The sequence below is a fragment of the Pyxicephalus adspersus genome, chromosome 11, assembly GCF_032062135.1.
Source record: "Pyxicephalus adspersus chromosome 11, UCB_Pads_2.0, whole genome shotgun sequence".
Lineage (NCBI taxonomy): Eukaryota > Metazoa > Chordata > Amphibia > Anura > Pyxicephalidae > Pyxicephalus > Pyxicephalus adspersus.
Window position 1 is genome coordinate 36695624 of NC_092868.1, and position 6000 is coordinate 36701623.

General features: G+C 38.9%; 1 protein-coding gene across 5 annotated transcripts in view; it reads right to left on the bottom strand.

Annotated features, from left to right (window-relative positions):
* The window catches only part of TMPRSS5 (transmembrane serine protease 5), a 30164-nt gene extending 27263 nt beyond the window's left edge, over positions 1-2901 (bottom strand). For all 5 annotated transcript variants that reach the window (XR_011922743.1, XM_072426239.1, XM_072426238.1 and 2 more), the window contains exons 1-2: positions 2670-2901; positions 1257-1353 (exon numbers count right to left, since the gene is read on the bottom strand). Coding sequence is in view for 4 of the 5 variants with exons in the window: in XM_072426239.1 (XP_072282340.1) it covers positions 1257-1353; positions 2670-2708 (136 nt within the window). In the remaining variant the exon portion in view is untranslated. The remainder of the gene's footprint in view (positions 1-1256; positions 1354-2669) is intronic.
* Positions 2902-6000: the final 3099 nt, after the last annotated feature.

Consider the following 6000-nt stretch of genomic DNA (forward strand, 5'->3'; position numbering starts at 1 on the left):
AGCCAATTGTTGAATCCACTTGCCAGAGCCTACTTCCATCAATCAGGACTTCCACCCACTGGTCCACCTCCTCCTCCAATTCCATAAAAGCCCTGCAAACAAGGATATCTTTGTCGTCCATGTTTATGTAGAGTATTCCAATTTTTCTTTTGTAGTTTTCTTTATTGGCTTCCATTTCACCTTAGAATCAAAATGAGGCTCCTGTGCTTTGCCTTCAAATCCCTTCACAGTTCTTGTCCCACTTACCTCTTTGATCTGGTCGAAAAATACACTCCTAGTCACACTCTTCACTCCTCCAATGACCTACTAATGGCTTCTTCACTCATAACCTCATCACATGCACTGCTTTAGAGTTGCCTCGACTCTCTGGAATGGTCTTCCTTGTTCTATATGGCTTGCTACTTATTTAAAAGAGCACTCAAAACCCATCTTTTCAAACTTGCCCATCTGTCTTTTTCTGTCTCTTAAACCCCTCACTACCTACCCACTATCCTATATTCCCCCTCCTATCGTGTGCTGTTTTGCAACCCCTATTTAATGTACAGTGCTGTGTAATATGTTGGTGCTATATCACTACTGTTTATTAATATTAGTAGGAATAATAATAATATTTATAAGTCTTCCAGAGACCCAAAAGAACCACCAAAAACTGCCAAGATGCTGTGACAAAAAAAAATCTGCTACCTGTATTAAAAAAACACAAGGTCTGATGGGCAGGACAGCTTTATCTTACAGCCAACCCTTCCGGGATAATAATAGCCATGTCCACAAACTTGGAGCACACAGATTTAGCCATGAACCCATGGCAGTCCAAAGCTTGAACAGCCTACAATCATGGAAGAACGAATCAATAGACATTAAAATCTGTGGGTAACTTTATTCACTACACTCTAGGAAAATGCCAATGACTAATAACACGTGGAAAGGTGCAAAGTATTGTGCTGAAATATGTCTTCTAGACTGATCTATAAAATAAATTAAAGCACAGAAACTGCAACAGTTACAAGCATACTGGTTTATATTTCCAGTGTAGTTTATTATTGAATATTTTCTTTGCTTGTCAATACTCATATTTTTTCCTTCATTTTCTCAATTTATACCAGACTGATTAAAGGGACTGGTTTCTTTGAAATATGCTTAGAAAACCCTCTATTGCCCTTGCAAGATTTCAAAGCAACCTGAGAGTAAATGTCATTTTATATCAATATGCAATGTAATATTCATAACAAATACCCTGATCTGACTTTATATCTTACCTGCTTCAAGAGAATTACCAATTTCAAAGAGATCCCCTCGAATGTCGATTGTAGTTTTGGGAATATGAGTACTGTGCTGTTCCAAATATGATTGATCCTGTGAAGAGAAGCAAGATAATATTATATGATTTATTACAAACGCTTCATAAACAACACACAGTGGCCACAATTCTAGATAAATTTGACTTAAAACGTGTGACTTATACACACACATTTATATATACCTAAATAAACGCTTGCCGGACATAATATTAGGTATTCCTATTTTTGGATTGTATTGGACAAAAGAAGACTGGACGAAACATTGTCTTGCCTGACAAGTCTAAATTTTTACTGCAACATTCAGTTAGTAAGGTTGAAATTTGGCATCAACAACATAAAAGCATGAATCCAATCTGCTTTTATCAACAGTTCAGACTGGTTGTGGTGTAATTAAGTAGGAGATGTTTTCTTGGCACACTTTGGATCCCTTAGTGCCAACCTAAATGCCATAGCCTGCCTTAGTATTGTTCCTTACCAACCTCCCTTTACGACCGCAACATATATTTTAATATGGCTACTTCAAGCAGGATAATGACCTAACCCCGAATATTCCTTGAACTTGATAATGAGTTCACTGTGCTCAAATTGTCTTCATAACCAGATCTCAATGCAATAAAGCATCTTTGGGATGTTGAGGAATAGATTTACATCATGGATATCCAGCTGACAAATTTGCAGTGATTGCATAATGTTATCACGTCAATATGGATCAAAATAATGTTTCCAGCACCTTGCTGAGTCTAGGATAGGAAACATTATTGTGGTTCTGAAGGCAAAAGGAGCCCAACCTGGTACTAGAAAGCAATTTCCAGTTATGTGGATGATGAGAGACAGCTATATGGGTAAAATCTTTGTAAGATAGATGGGCCAGAGGCTGCTAGCCTTACTTGCTTTGCTGACAGTATGTCAACAACAGTTCAATTAATAAGAACCCCCCCCCCCCACCCCCCACATTGTACCAAGACCAAGAGAATTTCAAGTGAAGGGTTGGAACTTTGCTCAAGTTTTGATTGCAGTATGTGCCTTCCTAACCCCAGGGGAATGTTACAGACAGCAATGATGCCATGATAAAAGTTCTGAATATAAATGAGATCATTTTATTATTTACGCCTTGTTGCCATTAGTGTGTATCCCAAACCATTTTGAAACCTTAGCATCTATTCCTGTCTGTGGTCACAAATATGGCCTAAATATACCTGTTAGGCTTTAATAGATCTGACCCACATGGTAACAAACATTATAAAATAACAGCTCAATAAACTATGTTTTATGTAATATATATGCCTTGGGATTATCTAAAAGAGATTTTTATATGAGGCATTTACAGAATGTGTAGAAATCATCAACAAAACAATAGATACATTGACTTACCCAGATCTTTCTGTCCGTGTCAGTGTGTTTCGGGCACATTTTTTAGCTTGTTCAACATGCGAATGCACAAATAAAAACAACAAGGCTTAAAGTAGAGTTTACTTATAATCCACACTCATTAATGTAATGCATCCAAGGTCTTGTTACTGCAGAGAACAGGATGGTAGCATCATAATGCATGGTGCTGCTCACAGTTGCTGAGTGATGAAGGGATCTCAATGGGGACTTCTTGTTGTCAGCTAGAACAGATTGTTATCTAGTCAAACGAGAGAGCCAAATCAGCAGAGCTCAGCTGAATAGGATTGTTGTTTAAACCAGGGTCAGCGGTGGAGGACCTGTAGCAAATCCTGTTGTACACAGCTATCCATACGAGCAAGCTGGTGCTTTACATATATTAGGAATCTGCCCATAATTTTTCATCCAAATATAGCAGATAACAAGTGGAATCTTTAGAGAAAGCACTGATAGCAAATAGAGAATATTCACATTTATTATAGAGTAATATCATATAACACAGTGCTAAAAGTAACTTGGACAACTTAAACAGCATATCTTTTATGAGACATTTCATTAAAGGTGTGAAGCTTACCTTTAATGAAAAAAATATATTATATCTGTAGATGCAGAATAGGTATCGTCAAATTTTCTGAAATTCTATTTGATTAGGTTTAACTAATTTTTTCACAAAAATTGACCAAATTAAATTTGACATGTGCCAATTGAGTTAAAAGACTCATTATTATGTTTATTTAACGTTTGTAGGAGACCAGCAAAGACTGACAAATTAAACCACAACAACCACACACACAAAAAAAAGGGGAAGAGATGGGAAAGGGGGAGCAGGATGTAGGGGGAGAGAATGCACATATGACTACATGATCCCCTGACTTGTTTTAAATTCTTAAGAGAATTGTGCTGAACGACCCTGAAACATCAAGTCAATTCAAGGCTGCCAATCTTCAGAAACTTTTCATAACAGTCCAGGACCAGAGCTGCAAGTTTTTTGTTTTTAAAGACTCCAACATTTCACCTCCTCGAAGTTGATCCATGGGGACTTCCAAGATCTAGCTGTAAAAGGTTTAACCGCCGTAAAGATATGTAGCAGTAGTATGCACAACAGTTTAGGGTAGTCCCTCAGACGGGATTGTAACAGTGCCACGGTAGGTGAGGGTTGCAAAGTAAGGCCTAGGATCAAATTGGCAAAGTGAAATACCTCCTCCAAAAATGTTGGGAGCAAGGATACTTCCACCATATGTGAAACATGGAGGCCACTTCACCACATCCATCCAAAGCAGAGAGAAGAGGAAGATGGCTACGTTTTGAAGATGTGAAGGTACCATCAGAACAGGACTTGTTTTCACCATCAGGAGTTTCTGAGCATGTCTGGCTGAATTGGACCACACCTCTTCCCTTTGTTCCTTGGAGACATCCTGCCCCACATCTTGCATTCAAGAGTACTGAGGAAGTCCCACGTAGATACTGGAGAGCAAGTGGAATACATTGAGGAAATTAACCCAGCGCAAAGGAATGTCAGTCGCTGCCATCTTCTTCCTTCATCATTAGGCTTGTCATCCAATCTTGCACTGCCCAGGTGCAAGATTGGATGATGTTTCCGCCTGTGAATATAAGAAAAGCGGAAAAGCCCTCTCTGCGAATAAATGAGATTGGGCAAGTGCAGAAGAAGCAGCCCAAGCCTACTGAGATAAGTGACATAGATATCCCAGGAGGCTGTGGGCTTCCCATTCAGTCTTTACTGCTCCCCTTCTTTTTTAAAAAAAAAAAAAAATGTATTTCTAAAAAAAAATTATTTTTATACACTCTTTTTTTTTAAAGTATGTAAAAATTTGATGATAGGTCAGTTTAAGTCTGAGTTATATGATTTAAATGACATATATTGATGATTTTCATATACATAATACATGCGTATGTAAGATTGATAACCATTGACTAATTTCATGTTACTACGTTCAGTTACGTTTTTTTAATTAAAATTGTGACTAAAATACATTTATGATTGATTTTTTTTGCTTAATGCCTAAAAAAATCCCTGCGGGCAGTAATTGCAGCCAAACAGTTTGAATAAACATTAAGAATGTCTAAAAGGTACAGTTGAACTTTCTCTTTCTAACAAAGTTTGCTTTCCAGTAGTTTGGACACAGAGTGAAATAATTTATCTTATATGTCTCACATTCCCAGCAGCTTGTTTTATTCCTGCTGAGCCAAAGCTGTTCTGGCCAGCCAGTCGTGCTTTGCCGGCTGGAGTGTTTGAAAAGAAAACCTTTAGCCATGTGGCATCAGCTGCAGGGGGTGGACATAAAACACTGAAGTGAAAATCCAAATCATGCTCAATATGAAAATACATAATAAGGAATAGACAGACGCCTACACCTGGATAAGTGGAAATAACCTAAATGTGGGCGAGCAGCTGTAGCTTAAAACTGTAACCTTATTTTTGAAGTACAAAATTGTTTCATGATGCTTATCTGAAAGTGGCTAACGCATACAAGATAATATAAAAGGGCTCTGCTATAATAAAAAGTCACATTTTCAAAAAAATTATAGCCTGTTTTAAGGTTAGTTGGTGCTCACCAAAGCACAAATGTGTATTCCACGGGGTCACATTCAGCCCAACCCTTATTACAAAACTCAACTAGATGACAGATATATAAATAGCTCATCCCCTACGAATAATAATTCCTGCCTAAGGCTGGGTACACATGTGCAATAGCTCTCATCTGATAATCGTCTCAGGGCTGGACGAGAATCTTGCGTGAGTACAGTGCCCGTCATCCATTCTCCAAACGACCGTCCTGGCAGATACACAGACGATGGACGACAAATGATCATAATTGAAGTGAAGAACAAGAGAGCACAGCCAGGTGCCGCTCCATCTTACCCCCCTTTCCCCTTTTTATAGTGCACAACAGTGCTGTTTGTCATTGGAAACGATTGTGAAAGATCCTTTCTAATGACAATTATTCCACGTGTGTACATAGCCTAACACCGTAGATTGTTGATAATTTTCAAGAACAGCCTCTACATAATAAAGGCAAAGATTTATTGGTTACAATATTAAAAACACTTATATAATATATATATATATATATATTCCGCCGCCCGGCCGGCGGGACACAAGATGCTGGCCGGTGGAACACAAGATACCGGCCAGCGGGACACAAGATACCGGCCGGCATCTTACCTGGTCCCGCTGATCGTCCGACGTCCTGCTCGTTCCAGCGCCGGATGATCTCTGAAGGGAGAAGCCGTCCGGCGGAGAAAAAAAAAACGGACGGCTCCTCCCTGCGTGCGTGATGACGTTGGCGCATGTGCG